Source organism: Natator depressus, chromosome 7 (assembly GCF_965152275.1).
Source record: "Natator depressus isolate rNatDep1 chromosome 7, rNatDep2.hap1, whole genome shotgun sequence".
NCBI lineage: Eukaryota > Metazoa > Chordata > Testudines > Cheloniidae > Natator > Natator depressus.
In genome coordinates this window covers 32,001,934-32,018,967 of record NC_134240.1, presented here as the reverse complement: position 1 = coordinate 32,018,967, position 17,034 = coordinate 32,001,934, and the positions used below count along the sequence as shown (strand labels likewise).

At 55.4% G+C, this 17,034-nt stretch overlaps 1 protein-coding gene across 3 annotated transcripts; it reads right to left on the bottom strand.

The window, feature by feature from the left end:
• Positions 1-329: 329 nt before the first annotated feature.
• LOC141991466 (atypical kinase COQ8A, mitochondrial-like) lies at positions 330-14,701 on the bottom strand. 3 transcript variants are annotated; one of them, XM_074959782.1, is made up of 16 exons: positions 14,504-14,701; positions 12,149-12,255; positions 9,002-9,147; positions 8,078-8,362; positions 7,699-7,765; positions 7,135-7,212; positions 5,745-5,867; positions 5,385-5,470; positions 5,099-5,239; positions 4,498-4,579; positions 3,949-4,042; positions 3,396-3,537; positions 2,974-3,081; positions 2,686-2,751; positions 2,395-2,481; positions 330-1,897 (listed from the first exon to the last, which is right to left on the bottom strand). In XM_074959782.1, exons 3-16 carry the CDS (start codon positions 9,137-9,139, stop codon positions 1,619-1,621), a joined length of 1,776 nt encoding a protein of 591 aa, XP_074815883.1. In that variant the 5' UTR covers positions 9,140-9,147; positions 12,149-12,255; positions 14,504-14,701; the 3' UTR covers positions 330-1,618. The 3 variants fall into 3 exon arrangements, with proteins under 3 accessions (XP_074815883.1, XP_074815882.1, XP_074815884.1); XM_074959781.1 differs by lacking the exon at positions 12,149-12,255; XM_074959783.1 differs by lacking the exons at positions 8,078-8,362; positions 12,149-12,255.
• Between the last annotated feature and the right edge of the window lie 2,333 nt (positions 14,702-17,034).

The following is a 17,034-nucleotide window of genomic DNA, read 5'->3' as shown; positions in this document are numbered from 1 at the left end:
TTTGCTATTCATCTTCGGCCAGCAGGGGTCGCTCCACCTACAGCTCAGCCCATGCAGCAATTGGTAGCAGAGCAGAAGAGCCTGCCCAACCTATATCTCCCAGACTTGGCTATTAGAAAAGGCCCTGTAATAGCCAAAGTGCATCCTTGAACCCAAGGCTCTAATGTTCCCTCCCCGTTTGTCAGGGGGAGACATGCCTTTAACTAGTTTACGGAGCCACTCACGCTGGCTGTTGGGCAAGAGCTTTTCTTGACACCATTGTAATGTCCCATTCATTTCCCCCCTCCCCCCAACGGCTTTGCCACACACACACACACCAGTTCAGCATTTCATTCTTTTTATTGGGGATATGGTGGTTGCTGCATTTGGACTACAATCCTCAGAGTTGCCTCTTTGGGAAGACACCCTGACTGCAATGCACATGTGCTGCATTACCTAGAGTTACACCTAGGGGGAGACACACACTGCAATGTGCCAGCGCTACAATGCCTGGCTCTGCCCCTAGGGGGAGACATACACATACTGCAATGCACATGGGCTGCAGTGCTTGGCTCTCCCCCTAGGGGGAGATATCCATACAGCAATGTGCATGGGCTGCAAAGCCTGTCTCAGCCCTTACTTGGAAATGCACACATCACAAACACACAGCCTGGTGCTGCCCCTCGAGGAAGATATCCATACAGTAAAGTGCATGGGCTACAATGCCTGGCTCAGGCCCTAGGCGAGGACACGCATGTGCACGCTGTAGTGAGCATGGGCTGTAATGCCTGGTGCTGCCCCTAGGGGAAGACAGGCACACACCACAATGTACATGGGCTACATTGGCTGGGGAGATACATGCAGACTGGGAGACAGATGGGGTCACTCCCCTGCTGTGGGAGGGTCATGACATCAACTCCTTTGCTCCTCCTTTGATGCCAGCATGAAGTGGAGGGTTCCCCACAGAGCCACAGGACCTGGTTCAGTTTCTGGGTGGGGGATCCCAGCTGGGTGCAGAGATGGAGGGAGGGCAGGCCCATGGCGTTTACAGTGGGGGACAGGCTTGTATAGAATTCATCAGCATGACCATGGTGGGAAAAGGGAGCCCCCCCAGCTTTCCTAAAGTCTATGACAATTACCCAATCACCTCTTCCCCAGCTCCCTCTGCTTGGTGTTCCCTTTCTTAAGGGTTTCCTCAAAAATCTCATCATCCTGTAAGGGCTCCCTCAAAACTCATATAAGACTTCCCAGTAAGGATCCCTTGAAACTCCTCTCATTCCATGAGGGCTCCCTCAAAACTTACTTGAGACCTACCCATAAGGGGCCCTTGAAATTCCCAGTCCCATCCTTCTATGAGGGCCCCTTTGAAATTCTCCAGTCCCTGAGAGCCCCCTTGAAACTGTCACGAACCCGAGGGCTCCCTTGAAATTCCCATCGTTCCATGAAGTCTCCCTCAAAAATCCCTTGAGTCCAGCTCAGAAAGATCCCTTGAAACTCCGATCATTCAATGGCGCAGGGGCTCCCAATGTACTCTCCACGATGGCATCCCTAAACCCCCAGAACCACCCTGTGGGTGCCACGCACCAAAATGTCTGCTGGGCCCCCCACCCTACCAGGACTCCACCCGCACTCTGCAGTCTCAGCCCTCCCGGCCCCAGTAGCGGGCGTAGGCCTGGCGGAAGATGGGCCGGCAGGGGATGCGGGCACCAAGCCGGGCACAGATGAGGAAGGAGCCGGCCATCTTGCGATGGAGGGAGTAGGTCTCTTCGGGGGGCGGTATCAGGCGGTGTTGCAGCATGATGGGCAGGAGGGCGTGTATCCGGTGCGTCGTGTTCTGGGCCCCGAAGTCGAAGGGGCTGTCGGCAGCAAAGGCCTCTCCCAGGATCATCACGGCGTCTACGTGGGCATCCTTCATTGCCTGGGGGAGAGGAGCATAGGACAGGCCCAGGGCAGCATGCCTGGGGGCAGGAGGGGCATGGGGGGGTAGGCTGGGGACATGGGGGGCCAGGGTGGTGTGAGAGCACCTGAGGGGTACTGAGAGAGCTGAGGGGGTGGGCAGGGACTGAAGGGAAACATGGCGGAGGGGAGCGAAGCAGGCATGGGGGTGGGTTAGAGTACAGGGCAGGGGGCATAGAGGGGACTGAGGAAGTGAGCAGGGCCTGGGTCAGGATGGGGTCAGGTAGCAGCAGGGGACAGAGGATGCAGAGGTATAGGGAGGTGGGCAGGACCCAGGGGCACAGAGGTGACCGAGGGGAGCACACAGGCAGATGGGTGGGTGCAGAGAACTGGCTAGGAGAGCCAGGGAAGTTGGGCAGAGGTTGGAGGCATGGAGATGGCTGGGGGAGCAGGGTTCTGCCCCCAAACATCTGGGCACTTGGCCTATGCTGTGTCCAGGGAGGGGCCCAAGAGTCTCACCTGAGTCTCATAGCCTGTGAGGAACCGAAGCACGATGGATCCCTGCAGCACCCCAGCCCGGTCGCCCTCAGCCGCAGCCTTAATGATCTGGAATCATTAGCAGAGCAGCCCAGAGGCCATGTGAGATGGGCACAGGGCTCAAAACACTCCTGCCCCACTTCCTACAGTGCCCTCTGCTGGGAGAGGCCAGGGCTGGAATAGCCAGGAACTCCCCGCACTGCCAGAGCTCCTGCCTTCCTCCCTGCAGCACCCCCTGCTGGACAAAGCTGGCAGCAGTAGTAATAGTCTCACCTCAATGTACTGATCGGTAAAGGCCTTGTCGAAGCTGCGGGTGGCTCCAAAATCCAGCAGCGCCACCTGGTGTCCAACAGAGGGAAGAGCGGGTCAGAATCAGCTGGGAAGCCCAGGTCTGGGATGGGATGTGGGGGCAGGGGAGGGATCAGCCCACCCTCCCCCACAAACCACCCTGGCTGGCTGGCTGGCTCTGACATGGGGGGGGCAGTAGGGGGTTCCCCCATTCAGGGAAAGGGGTCGGTGCTGGCTGGCTCTGATATGGAGGGCAACTGGGGGTGTCCATACCTTGCCGCTATGTGGATCATAGAAGAAGTTGGACCAGTTGGGGTCAGTCTGCATGTAGCGATAGTGGAAGAGCTCCCGCACGCACAGATCAAGGATACTGGAGCAGATCTGTGGGGGTGAGAGAGAGCCCAGCCTGAACACAATGGCCCCCAGTCCTGCCATGCCCCCTCCCACGACAGGTTCCCTCCCCCACTAGGATCAGGCTGGGAACCGCCCCCCTCCGGTAGCAGCAGCACTGGCTCCACATCCCAGAGTTAAGGTGAGAAGGGTCGGGCATGGAGTGGGCTCTGCGGGCGCAGGATCCTGAGGCAGACGTGAGCAGAGGGCATCCAATGGGAGATCCCAAGGGGGCATGAGAGAGACTAGGAATGCGTCCCAGCGCATGGGATCCCGTGTGTGTGCGAGTGTCTTCCCCCCCTCACCCTGTTGCGTGTCTCCTGGTCCAGCCCCTGGGCCTGGTCGAGGGGGAAGCCGGGCACCAACTCCGTGGTCAGCACCCGCTGGGTGCTCAGCTCGCTAATCACCGACGGCACATAGAACACCGGGTCGCCCTGCAACAGCTGCCTGTGGAGGGAATGTAACAAGAGAGGCTGTGTCGGTGTAGGCTCTGTACCAGCCTAACCCCGTCCCCCCAACACACACACACACACACACACACACACAGTGGGGGACTGTGCCTGAGTGGTCGCCTGCACCATCCCCATGGTGACTGTGCCAGAGCGGCCACCTGTACCATTCCTTTACCAGGCAGTTGGACCAATGTGTACCATCTCCCAGGCAACTGTGCCAGAGTGCCCGACTGTACCATACCTACCAGGTGACTGTGCCAGAGTGGCCAGCTGTACCATTCCTCCAGGTGATTGTGCCAGTGTGGCTGACAACACCAGCCCTAAGGCAAGTGTTCCAGAATGGCTGACTGTATCATCTTCTGGGCCACTGTGCCAGTGTGGATCTGACACTGACATGGGCACTTACTGAAATCTCGTGGCACAGGCAGCCTCCCGCTTGTAGTCGCACTCCAAGGCCAGCTCACGGCTCATCACCTCGATGGCATGTTCAGGGAAAAGCCCTGCGGGGAAGTGGGCAAGGAAGGGATGTCAGTGCCAGCGCCCAGCTCAGCCCAGCACCTGGGAGCCTAGAGTGAGTCACACCCTCTGTCACTATCCCCCTTCCAGAGACAGGGAAACTGAGGAACTCAGCAGGGAGGGGACTTGCCCAAAGCCAAATATGGTCAAGCTTGAAACCCAGGAGTCCTGACTCCCAGCCCCTGTTGCTCTAACCCACTAGATCCCACTCCCCTCCCAGAGCTGGGGATGGAACCCAGGAGTCCTGGCTCCCAGGCCCCTCCCCACACACACCACGCTCGCAGAATGTCATTAGAAGAGTTGGGATTTGGCCAGGAGACCAGGAACCCGATTCTTGGGGGAAGGCCTAGGAGGGCTTGGGCACTCTTGGGACCAGGAGGGAGCAAGGCATGATAGCACCGGGGGGGGAATGTGGGCCCTTGGGCCTGGGACCTGGTACCTTCAGGTAGCGCGTTGCTCAGACTCAGTAGGGAGATGAGGTTCCGGACGTCACTGTTGATGCTCTGGGCGATGCCTGGGTACTGGGGAAAAGGGAAATGGCGTCAGACCCAGCAGCCATGGGGCCTGCCCACGGCACAGATGTCATGAACCAAAGGGGGCGGGGGGGGGCATCGAGGTGCTCAAAGGAGCCAGAGCAGGAGGTTAAATGCAACCACTGGCGGGCAGGTACAGGAAGCTCCTTCAGTCCAATCACACAGATGCCAAGACCTTTCCCATCAGCCTCTTGGGCAAACAGGCACCAGCCACAGAGGGCCAGACTGGGACATGGTGGCCAGTTGGATGGGGTGAAATCACCGCCACCCAGTGCCCCGGGAAACCAGCTTCTAACATGGCTACCAGTGCCCCGGGGGACCGGCCTCCAACATGGCCACCTTCGCCCAGTGCTCCGGGGGAAGAGGCCTCTAACATGGCTGCCACCAGTGCCCCAGGAAGACCAGCCTCCACATGGCCGCTGCTCTGCTTGCTGGGAGTTTGGGTTTGCTTGCCAAGATGGAGGCTGCCTGCAGGGGGATCTGGGCTCGCCTTCGTCCTGCTGATACCTGGATCTTCATGGCCACATTGCGCCCATCCAGCAGCTGTGCCAGATGCACCTGCCCAATGGAAGCAGCAGCGAAGGGGCGCTCCTCAAACCAGGCCAGCCGCCTGCGCCAGTCTGGGCCCAGCTCGCTGTTCAGCACCCCCTGCATGGAGAAGGGAGAACAGCAGGGTCAGTGCCAACCATCCCCACCCCTTGCACCCCCACACCTCAGGTTTGGCCCCCCCCACCTTCCCATGACCCCCCAGTCCTCCCCCCTTCCGAGTCTGTCCCTCCCACACCCCACTCACCATCATTTGCTTAGTGGGCATGAAGTCAGCGCTGTGCCTGACCCTCTCAAAGATCTTCTGGAGCGCAGGGTTAATAAGGGCGTCGTCTGGGGGGTACAAAGCAGAGGAGAGCATCAGAGGCTGTGTTGGGGGGGATGTGACATTGGGGATGCCAGGCTGCAGGGAAGGAGCAGTGGGGTGACACTGGGCAGAGCGAAGGGGGGTCTGGCTAGGGAACTGTCCCCGCAGCAAGCCCCACACCTGGGGGAGGCAGTGGAGTTCAGTGCTAGGGAGCCCTTGCAAATAGACTGTAGGGAACAATCCCGCCCTGGATTTGGGGGTGTTGGCAGCCCCCACCCCCCAATCCTCCCTCCTCCTCACCTTGGATGCTCAGCATCTGGCCAAGTTTCAGGGCCGCGCCCCGCACCTTGCACAGGGTCCGGACGATCCGCTCTGCATTGGCTTCAGACAGGAGGGCACCTGAGCTCGAGCATGATGGCTCACCTGGGGGTGGGGGGAGAACAAAGGAGTGGTCAGGTCAGAGCTAACCCCCCCCATATCCTCTGGGGAGACCCTCCCCAACAGCACAGATCCCTGCCTGTCAACCACAGCATCACAGATCTGGCAGCCAAGGACCCCCTTCTGGGGGAGAAAAGGGGGTGTTGCTCACTGGAGCTGGGTGACCCTTTTCACCCCACCCGTTACTTCACTGACAAACAGCAATTCCATGACCCCCAAACCTCTCCCAAAGGCTTGTGGATTTTGCCACTTTTTTCATTTAGACATTTTTCAATCTTGCAGCACAATTTGGGAGAAATTGCAGGGGCCGACTGGGCCAGCTCTGAAACAAAATGTTGCAATTTTGCACCTTGAAACAACTTTTTGATCTAACACGTCCTTCCATTAACAGTGACAAATCGTTTCCAGAGGCTCTGAAGCCCAAACAAAATGATTTGTTCACCCCCCCACCCCGCCACCACGAATCCTTTCCAACCTGCCAATGACCCACCCAGCACTAGTACTCCCCCTGCCCCCCACATCACCGGAAAAGCCCTGCTGGCAAGGGGCCCCGCCCTGCCTGGCTGCCACATCCAAATCCCCTGCCATCTGATCCCAGCCTTGGCACTAGAATCACACCTGCCATTGGCCCAGCTGGCACCCTGCCCTCCAGCCCAAGCCACAGGTTCAAGCCTTTGGGTTGTGACATGCTTTTCTTCCCCCAATCCCCACAGGAGACAATGAGGTCACAGGAAAGATGCACCCCACTCCCATTGCGCACACACAGGGCAGGGGTCTCCAGGCAGCCTCAGTGCACCATGGAAATGGGTGTCCAATAGTGCAAGATTTTAAGTGTGCATGTGAGCCAGGGAGTGTGAGATTCTACGTATGCAGGTGCCCAAGCGTGATTACTTGTGCATTGAGCCCCTGCCCCCAGGGCAGCTTCCAATACTGCTACTGTTGGGGGTGCGTTAGTGTAAAAGGGCCCCAGGTGTATTCACAAGAGCATGTGTGTCCACATGTACATGTGAATGAGAGGATTCATGTGCAGGAGGATTCCAATTGTGTCTGTACCTGACCACAGGAGTGTCTGAGGGTGCAAGAGGGATTTCAGTTATGTCTGTACCTGACTGGGACCATGTCTGAATGTGAGAGAAGGATTCTGATTGTGTCCATACCTGACCACCAGGGTGTCTGAGAGTGCGAGGGAGATTCTGATTGTGCCTGTCCAAGTGTGTGAGTGAGTGGGCTGCCACCAGTGTCCTTCACTCACCTTTCACAACCGTTTCTGTCCGGAAGGATTTCTTGGCAGCTTCCACCAGGACCCCGATCCCGACGCTCACAGCTAAGCCTAGGGGACAGAGTGGAGGAATAACTCACCAGGCCAATCAGCCCTACTTCACTGCTCTGCAAGCCGCCCCCACACTGACCTCCAGAGCCACCCACCCGACAAAGCATCCAACAAGTCACCCCTTAAGCCCCATGGAGATGCTGACACGGCTCCTGGGAACACTTTTCTTCCTGACCTACTGTCTCCTGCTGCCCTGGAGGCTAGACCGCCAGCCTCTGTGTGTGTCCGTCCAGACCAGATGCAGCAGGGCTAGTGCTATACACAACACAGTGCCCCCTGCTGACCTGCCTCTCCTGACCCCACAGGGACCCATCCCCCGCCAACTCAGCTGCCATGACCTATTCAATGCTGGGCCCCTCTGACAATGAAGATTGAAGCTGGGACCCCCTAGAGGGGAAATGCCCCGTGTCCCGTCCCCCGGGTCAGCTGGGGCCCTTGTGCAGGGAAGACCTTCCCTTATCAGGGCATGTGCTGGATGCTTCTTACCCCCAAAGTTGGCCAGCCTGCCGAGCCGAGTCGCGGGGACCTTCCGCTCACAGGATTTGTCACTGAGCTGCAAAACAGAGTGGGGGTGACTCTCCCAGACAGCGCCTGTCTCACCCCATGGCAATATGGGAGCAGAAAGCCCTGTGTACTCCTACACACTGCCTGGTCACAGACAGAAATAAAACCCAGGAGTCCTGTCTCCCAGCCCCCCTGCTCTAACTCACTAGACCCCACTCTCCTCCCGCAGCTGAGGATAGAACCCAAGAGTCCTGACTCCCTGTTCTAACCACTACACTCCTCACCTCCCTGAATTGAGAATAGAGCCCAGGCATCCTGATTCCCAGACCCCTGCCCTAACCACTAGACCCCACCCCCTTACCATATGTCTGTAGGGCCGGATGGGTGGCACCTTGGCGTCTCTGGCCTTTTGAATGTCTTCAGCTGTCAGCCTGCCCACTGCAGGAGAGTTCTGATGGTACAAGCGCCAGGGGCCCATGGAGCGGACCGGGAAGAGGGACAGGACATGGTCCAGCTGTGATGTCCACAGCAGAGAGCCAGTGCCTTGCCCCAGCACAGGAGACCAGCACCCTGAGTGAGCAGGTCTGGGACTGGCAAAGGATTTTGGGATAACACCAGGCATAATGGTCCAGTCAGAGCTGCAAGTCTGGAAAAGGGGAGAAACATCACCCCTCTATGGGTGGGGGCTGGGATACCGTCTGGTACCTCGTGTCCCAGTCTTCTCCCCCCACAAGCCAGCCTGTCCTCCCACCCTAAACCAGATCGACAGTGTCCCCTAGAGAGGAAAGGCCCCAGGCCCCATTCCTAGCCCCCTTGGGTCATCGAGTCCTCCCATCCTGGGGCCAGACTGGAGCTGGCACCCCCTAAAGGGGAAAGGCCCTGTTTCCCATTCGCAATACCCACACTCCCGTCAGAGAATCAGACATGATAACAGACTTTAAATATGTAAAGGGCTGTTATAAAGAGCACGGGCATCAATTGTTCTCTGTGCCCACAGGAGGCAGGACACGAAGTCATGGGCTTAATCTGCAGCAAGGGAGATGTAGGTTAGATATTAGGAAAAACTTTCTAAGGGTAGTTAAGCTCTGGAACAGGCTACCGGGGGAGGCTGTGGAATCCTCGTCATGGGAGAGTTTTGAGAACGGGTTGGACAAACACCTGTCAGGGATGCTCTGGGTTTACCTGGCCCTGCCTCAGCACAGGGGGCTGGACTTAATGACCCTTCAAAACTCCTTCCAGCCCTACATTGCTATGATTCTAATCTTCTGGCCAGACCCATTTGTACCTTGGCTCCTCTTCTGATGCGGTCCAGGTTCCTCTGGCAGCCCCCTGATGCTGACGCAAAGCGAAGAGGGGATACTGGGAACTCCCCCAGGGTCCGGCCAGCCAGGGGGAGCCCCTTCTTCATCACGATCTCAGCCATGGAGGGCTCTGCAGAGAGGGAACCACTAAGAGCTCAAGGCAGGGAGCTTGCAGCACAGAGACACATAAAGCCCTGCCCGGGGACATGTCCTGAACCCACCAATGAGACATAGACACCCAGCATGTGAAGGAATGACCTGGAGTGATCCCAGAGTGTACAGGAGGGTGGGCTAGTGGTTAGAACAGGGGGCTGGGAGTCAGGATTCCTGGGTTCTGTTAATAAATATCACAAACTATAATATTAAATTATCCAGGATTATTTACAAATCCTCACTGGGTCACCAGCCTAATAAACTTTGCTCCAGAGCCAGCAAAAAAATCAAGGAGTCCTGACTCCCACTCCCTGCCCAGAACTGGGGATTGAACCCAGGAGTCCTGGCTCCCAGCTCCCCCACTCTAATCACTACAGGCCCTCGAAGTAGTGTGGGTGCAGGAGAGCCCCCTAACCAACGGATTTTGTGTAGCCCTTAAAAGGCTGGACAGTGAGGCTGGCATCCTGCCTCCAGCACCTTCTAAACTCAGATACCCCATTCCGCTCCACACTGCCCTATAGCCCTCCTCCCCCGGACAGCTCTGGGGCTGACCCCCTGGGGACCTGCAGAGGAGGCAGCATGGACAGCTGCCAGCTGCTCTCAGCCATTGTGCCCCAGGCTACAGACACTGCTAATCCGTGAGCATGAGGCTACGTGCAGAGCGGCCAGTGTAGCCCATCTGGGTGCCCCTGGCTGGCCGGCCACTGCCCTGGAAGCAAGCCTTGTTAACCCTTAGCTCACTGACTCCCCTAGTTGACCAACCCCTCCGTGTGAAGCATTCACGCTGCCCTCCCGGAGCCAGGGACAAAACTCAGGAATCCTGACACCCAGCTCTGATCACAAGAGACCACTCTTCTCCTATAGCTCAGGAGAGAACCATGAGTCCTACTCCCAGACCCTCCCCCTGCTCTAACCACTAGACAACACCCCCTTCCAGGGCCAGAACCCAAGACTCCGGGCTTCCAGCTCCCCCTATTCTAAGCTACTAGATCCTCTGCCACAGCTGGGGATAAAACCCAGGAGTCCTGACTCCCAGTTTCCCTGTGTTCTAACCACTAGACCCCATTTCCCTCCCAGATTTGCACTAGAACCCAGAATCCTAACGCCCAGCTCTAACCACTAGTCCCCACTCCCCTTCCAGAGAATGGGAACAGAACCCAGAAGTTCTGCCTCCCAGGCCCCACTATCTTTCTTCTAGAGCCAGGAGTAGAACCCAGGAGTCCTGACTCCCAATCTCCCATGTCCTCACCATCTCTCTTCAACAGAGGCTAAGGACTAACAGGCCAGAGACCGAGTTCCCTTTTACCACCAGAGGGGTTACACCAGAGACCCACTGCTATGGGTAGCATGGTGGCTTTGTAGGGAGGGGCAGCTCTCTCTACTGCGGCCCCCCGACTCGGAGCACCCCGGAACAGAGCATGTTCCCAGAGGCTGCTGAGTCAGCACCTTCCCTCCGCACTGGGAGACGCAGCTGTGGTCAGACAAAAGGCGGTGCCACTCCTCTGAGTCACCTAGTCCCATCCGGCAGGAGCACGTTTGAAACGTGCTGGGGGCCAGAGAATTTGAGATGCACATGCACACGCCCCATCACCCCGTGACCCTCCACTTATTTGTTCCCTCAGCTCGGGGACACCCACAGAGCATGAGGCATGGAGCAGAGAGGAGGAACTGGCAATGGATGAACCCAGGAGTCCGGATTCCTAGCTTCCCCCACTGCTCTAATCATTAGAACTGACTCTCCTCCCAGAGTCAGGAATACAATCCAGATGCAAAGTACAGGGCATCCGGAGTTCCAGTTCCCCACTGCCCCCACATCCAGTTTTGGAAAAGTCACACAAGGCTGCTATTGAATTTTTCTCCAGGACATATAGGCAGGAGGCAGGTAACTACTGATCAGTCAGGACTCCTGCGTTCTATTCCTAGCTCTGGGAAGGGTGTGGGGTCTCATGGATCGAGAAGGAGTGGCTGGGAGCCAAGACTCTTGAGTTCATCTATTCCCAGCTCAGTCACTGGCCTGCTGTGTAACTTTGGGCAAGTCATTTACCTCCCTGTACCTCAGTTTCCCCATCTGCAAAACACAACTAATGATACTGACCTCCTTTGTAAAGTGCTTTGAGAACTAAAGATGAAAAGTGCTATATAAGAGCTAGGTATTATTAATTGTGATGTTGCACAGGGATTGCTCACTCTGCACTGAAATGCGGCCACCTCTGGGGTGGGGCACAGGGGCTATTTAAACAGGGATCTTTCGCCCAGTGCACAGTCGCAGGCTGGGATCGCATCAGCTATTTATATAGGGATTCCCCCACCCAGTGCTGAAATGCAGCCACCTCTGGGGTGGAACATGGCATGAGTTTAACAATGCACAGCAATACTGTACAAAACAGTTTAGGATTTTGTCCATTCTGATTTTAGAGAGTTTGCTGTAAAGTCAAATTTGGCTCTAAACATTGAGATTTTCCCAGGTTTACAAAACCTGAGACCAACTGAAAGGGGTTGGGAATTTTAAAAATTCCAGTGGGGATCATTTTTATTTCAAACCAAAGCAAAGCAAAATCCGTTTCTGGCCTTGAGCAATTTGCAATCAGACATTGCAGCACTGAGCTGGGACATGAGACCCCGAGGGTGAAATGGACTAGAAATTGATTCTATAATCAGAAGTGGAAATTGACAGATAGCTTTTCAGTGTCTGCGCTGAGAGGAATGAAAGGTGCCACCTTGCCTTAAAATCTATCAATCTATGGAAACCACACAGAGCTCCATGTAAATTTGATTTGTAAAATTCTTTCTATTTAAACAATTTTTGAGGTTATCAAAGGAAATTGGGGTGGGGGGCAGGTTCATACAGTCTATTTCCCACCTCACCCCACCCCAGAAATCTTTAATACACCAACACTGGGGCTCCAAGGCTAGATTGGAAGCTCTTTGGGGCAGGGACATTTTTTTGTTTGTATAGTGTCTAGCTCAAGAAAGCTTACCTAGCTCACCACCCAAGAAAGAGATCTTGGAGCCACCGTGGATAGTTGTCTGAAAACTTCTGCTCAATGTGCAGCAGCAGTCAAAAAGACTAACAGCCTACTAGGAACTATTAGAAAAGGGATAGGAAATAAGAAAGAAAATATTATAATGCCTTCTATAAATCCATGGTGCACCCGCACCTTGAATACCATGTCCAGTTCTGGTTGCCTCATCTCAGAAAGGATATTGTGGAACTGGAAAAGGTTCAGAGAAGGGCAACAAAGATGATCAAGGGTACGGAATAGCTTCAAACAAGGAGAGATTAAAAAGATTAGGGCTGTTCACCTTAGAAAAGAGATGACTAAGGTCTATAAAATAATGAATGGTGTGGAAAAAGTGACTAGTGAAGTGTTACTGACACTTTCACACAATACTAAAAAGCAGGGGTCACCTGATTAAATTAATAGGCAGCGGCTTTAATGCAAGCAAGAGGAAGTACTTTTTCAGACAACACAACTAATCTGTGAAAGTCAGTGCCATGGCATGGCAAAATTATAATGGGGTTCAAAAAAGAACTGGATACATTCATGGTCCATCAATGGATTAGCCAAGATGGTGAGGGATGTAGCCCCATGCTTGGGGAGACCCTAAACCTCTGACTAACAGAAGCCTGGAGTGGAAGACGGGGTGAATCACACTATAATTGGCCTGTTCTCTACACCCCCACCTCCGAAGCTCTGGTACGGACCACTGCTACAGACAGGATACTGAGCAAGACAGAGCATGGTCTCACCTAGTATATAGCAGCTCTTATGTTCTTACAGTGGGGCTCTGGTCCATGACTGGGGCTCCTAGGGGCTACCACAAATAAACATCTTTGTGAGGCTAGTTACAGTGTTGAGATCTTGCTGTTCTGAGATATTTGTTGGTGGCTGGCCTCATTAGTCTGGGCATTTGAACTGGTGGCCTAGATCAGTGGTTTCCAAGCGTGGTCCCCGGGATCCACGGACTATGTCTGAGATTTCCAAAGGGGTCCGCACCTCCATTTGAAATTTGTTAGGGGTCCTCAGGTGAAAAAAGTTTGAGAACCACTAGCTTAGAGGGCAAAGGCCCAGTCAGGGGCTGGATTTGCTGGTGTTCCCTGCAGGGGAAAGGCCCTTCATCCCAATCATTCCCATGTCATTAATATATTGTATCGCTTATTTCCCTTGCAGTTTATAACAAGCCCAAACCGACCCCCTCCTAGCCAGCAATCAGGGGTCATTGCTGCTGCCCCTCACTCCCTAGCCATGGGGTTAGGAAACTGACCAGGCTATGGACATGGGGTCAGGGCACTTTAGTCTAGGCCCAGGGATGTAGCTTAATTTGGATGCAGCGCAGAATTTGGGCACTGGGCTGGATCCCAGGGCTATAACTGGCTCAGATTCCGTCCCCTCTGTCTGTAGCCCTGTCTCCCCCCCGCCCCACCCCCCTATGCCCTGTGCATCACAGCGCGCTCCCCGCTTCCCAGTGCTGCAGCAACGAGCCCCGCTCGCTCCTACTAGCCCAGCCCAGCCCAGGCGTTGCAACAGCCCGAGCCCGGGGCTTGTGTGCAGGAATGCACGTAGGTTCGCATAGGCATCCACCACGTCCCCTGGCACCCAGCGCCAGCCCCACCAGCGGGAGGAGGGGGGGCGTGGCTCATGCCTTAGGAGAATCCCCTGCAAACCCCGCCCCCATCTCAACCCGGGCACCCCCTGCCAGCCCCCATCCTCTCATCCCAGCCGGGGCAACCCCGGCCCCGCTCTCCCACCCCCACCCGAGCATCCCCCCTCCAGCCTCGCTCCCCCATCCTCCCTCCAGCCCCGATCCTCTCACCCCAGCCGGAGCACACACACCCCGCCAGACCCGCTCCCCGCAACCTAGCCTGGGCACCCCCCTCCAATCCCCCGAGAGCCGTGCTCCCCCAGCCCCGCTCGAGCATCCCCCCTCCAGCCTCCTGACAGACCTGATCCTCTTATCCCAGCCGGGCACCCCGCTCTAAACTCCGTGAACCCTCCTCCCCACATCCCCGCTCGGGCATCCCCCCTCCAGCCCCGACCTTTTCACCCCATCCGGAACAGCCCCCCCCCCGCCTGACTCGCTCCCCCCAACCTAGCCTGCGCATCCCCCTACACCTCCACCTCCTGCGAGCCCCGCTCCCCCCATCCCTGCCCAGGCAGCCCCCCACCAGACCCGCTCCCTCCCATCCCTGCCCAGGCATCCCCCGTCCAGCCCCGCTCCCCCCTGCCCCGCCCGGGCATCCCCCCACCAGCCCCCCGCGAGCCCCGCTCCCCCATCCCTGCCGGGGCATCCCTGCTCCAGCCCCGCTCCTCCAGCCCCGCCCGTGTCCGCACCCAGAGGTTGCTTCTCTGTGTCCGCGGTCCCCAGAGAGGCAGGGGAGGTCTCAGTCTGTCGGATCCCGGGGAGGGGGGAGCTGGACCCGCTGTCCCGAAGTCTGGCCCGGCTGCTGCTCCCCGAGCGCTTTTGTTCCCAGCCTAGCAAGTGGCCCCGCTGCCACTGCCGCCCCCATCGCTCCCCAAGCCAGTGCCATGACGTCCCCGTAGATCCTGGCCAATGGGAGCTAATGGGCGTGTCCCTTACCTCGCCCCCTCCGCCCCCCCCTTGCATCCCGGCGACTTGCCCTGTGACACTGGGCTGGCATGGTGCCCACAGAGCGCCCTGAAGCCAGCCACTCGCTGCCCATCATCCACCCTCTGCTGCTCTGCCGAGGCTGCCACTTAGTGGCCAATTATTTTGGGGGGTGGGGGAAAATAACAGGGTCACCCAAAGGCTCATTGCTCACAAGGAGGGGCCGGCAGGCTGGATGGGCAACCTGTGACACAAGGTGGCAACAAGCTCCTTGTAGGGGACTCTCTGGCTCCTGAGCCAGACGGGAGCCTGCAGTGAGCTGTCCAGGGGGACATTAGGTTAAATGTCCCCCAGGGTGCCCAGCTGGCCTCCATGGTGTGGGGTGGGTGGGTCTGGGTGTGGCTGCTGGATCTGCAGGGCGCATGGGGAGTGGAGAAGTTCCTAGTAAGAGAAATAAAAATAATCAAAAATTGAATCGAAACACAAGACGTGCTTCCTTTTTATTATGGGTATTGTGGTAGCGGCTAGGAGCCTCACTCACAGCCCCATCGTGCTAAGCGCTGTACAGAACAAAAGATGGTCCCTGCCCCTGAGAGTTTCCAGTCTAAGAATAAGACAAGAGACAACAGCCAGACAGGGACAGTGGAGGAAGCCCAAGGAAACAATAGGTCATTACTGGTCAGCATGATAGACAGTGGTCTCCACACACCAGCAGCCGAGCCGTTAAGGTTTTTGTAGGCATCATGCAAAGGAGAGTTTTAAAGAGGGATGAAGATTGTGTATGTGGAATACAGATTGTTTGTGTGTGTGTGAGAGAGGCATACTCTGGGTGTGTGTGCATGCCACAAAGTATGTGTGAGCGAAAGAGGTTTTGTGTGCATGTGTAACAGACGGTACATGTGTTAAAAGATGGTGTGTGTACACAAGTATGTGCATGACAGAATGTGTGTGTGAGATTGTGTGTGTGTGTATTAGACAGACTATGTCTAAGAGACACTGTGTATGGGACTGTGTTTGAGAGGTGAGTGCATGTGTGTGTGTGAAACAGACTGTGTGAGAAAAACAAAGAGAGTATGTGTGAGTTAGCCACTCTGTGTGAGATGGAGAGAGCATATGTGTGTGTAAGAGATTGAATGCTTGTGCAAGACTGTGTATGTGTGATATACAGTCAGAGATCATGGGCATGTCTACACCACAAAATTGTCAAGCTAATTTATGTCGGCATACAGCCACTGCAATAATTACGCCATTTGTGCATGTCCACACTTTGCTCCTTGTGATGTGTCCTCGCCAGGAGCACTTGCACCAATTGAACTCTCAGTGTGGAGCATTGTGGGATGGCTTCTGAAAGGCAGCAACAGCAGATGTGAGCACCGCAATGTCTACACAGACACTGCGTCGATCTAACTACATGGACATTGACTCTATACCTCTTGTTGAACTGGGGTTATTAACGCAGAGGAGCAGGCAAGTGACGTCAACTGGAACAACATTTGAGTGTAGATGCTTACAGAGTTAGGTCAACGTAAACTGTCTTATGTCGACCAAACTCTTTAGTTTTCAGAGTGGTAGCCATGTTAGTCTTTATCAGCAAAAACAACGAGGAGTCCTTGTGGCACCTTAGAGACAAACAAATTGATTTGGGCATAAGATTTTGTGGGCTAAAACCCACTTCATCAGATGCATGAAGTGAAAAATACAGTAAGCAGAATATATAAGTAATTTCTCCTCTGCTGATACTCACATCTTCTTGTCAACTGTTTGAAATGGGCCACCTTGATTGCATTGGCCTTGTTAGCACTGCAAAAGTAATTTTCCCTCCCTTGGTATTCACCCCTTCTTGTCAACTATTGAGAATAGGCCACTTCCACCTTAATTGAATTGGCTCGTTAGCACTAACCCCCCAACTTGGTAAGGCAACTCCCATCTTTTCATGTGCTAGAATATATATTCTGCTTACTGTATTTTTCACTCCATGCATCTGATGAAGTGGAGCCCAAAAAAGCCTATGGAAGCTTATGCCCAAATAAATTTGTTAGTCTCTAAGGTGCCACAAGGACTCCTCATTGTTTAAACTCTTTAATATAGATCAGGCCTCTGTGTTTGTGTGAGTGTGTACACACACGCACATGCATGCACGCACGCATACACACACACATACGGAGTGTACACACACACACTACCTCCTGCTGTCTGGAATGTCAAATTCCAGGTGACATTAAACAAGAGAGTATTGGTTAGACAAGAAGATTAGGAGCCAGGATTCCTATGTTCTATTCCTGTCTCTGGGTAGCAA